The 273-nt window shown below is 40.3% G+C and overlaps 1 protein-coding gene across 1 annotated transcript in view; it reads right to left on the bottom strand.

Annotated features, from left to right (window-relative positions):
• Window positions 1–273, bottom strand: part of LOC119585683 (exportin-2-like) — a gene marked incomplete in the record, with an annotated part of 15,193 nt that overhangs the window by 2,901 nt on the left and 12,019 nt on the right. Inside the window, 1 exon segment of the mRNA XM_037934358.1 lies at window positions 32–195. Within this exon segment, the coding sequence (XP_037790286.1) occupies window positions 32–195 (164 nt within the window).

Below are 273 nucleotides of genomic sequence, written 5' to 3'. Positions count from 1 at the left end.
GAAGGAAAATTATAATCCTAACTGTTCTCACCTGGACATACTGCCCAAACACCTGTGTCATTCTAGCTTCAAAGTGTCTTGACAGCACTCTGACAAAGTCAACAGCAGCTCTCCTGCGAGTCTCTGAATCGGCTCCTTCTAATTCCTGGGACACCCACTGGTCAGGACTATCCTCAAACAACTCCTCATCACAAGCTGAAGTTAAGAAATATTTGCATTGAATCTAAGTGTCACATTTCAGAATATCATCTGTATATCTTTATTTCAAAAATT

This window comes from Penaeus monodon, chromosome 20 (genome assembly GCF_015228065.2).
Source record: "Penaeus monodon isolate SGIC_2016 chromosome 20, NSTDA_Pmon_1, whole genome shotgun sequence".
Lineage (NCBI taxonomy): Eukaryota > Metazoa > Arthropoda > Malacostraca > Decapoda > Penaeidae > Penaeus > Penaeus monodon.
Note: the sequence above shows the minus strand (reverse complement) of the source record. Positions and strands in the feature narration are given on the sequence as shown.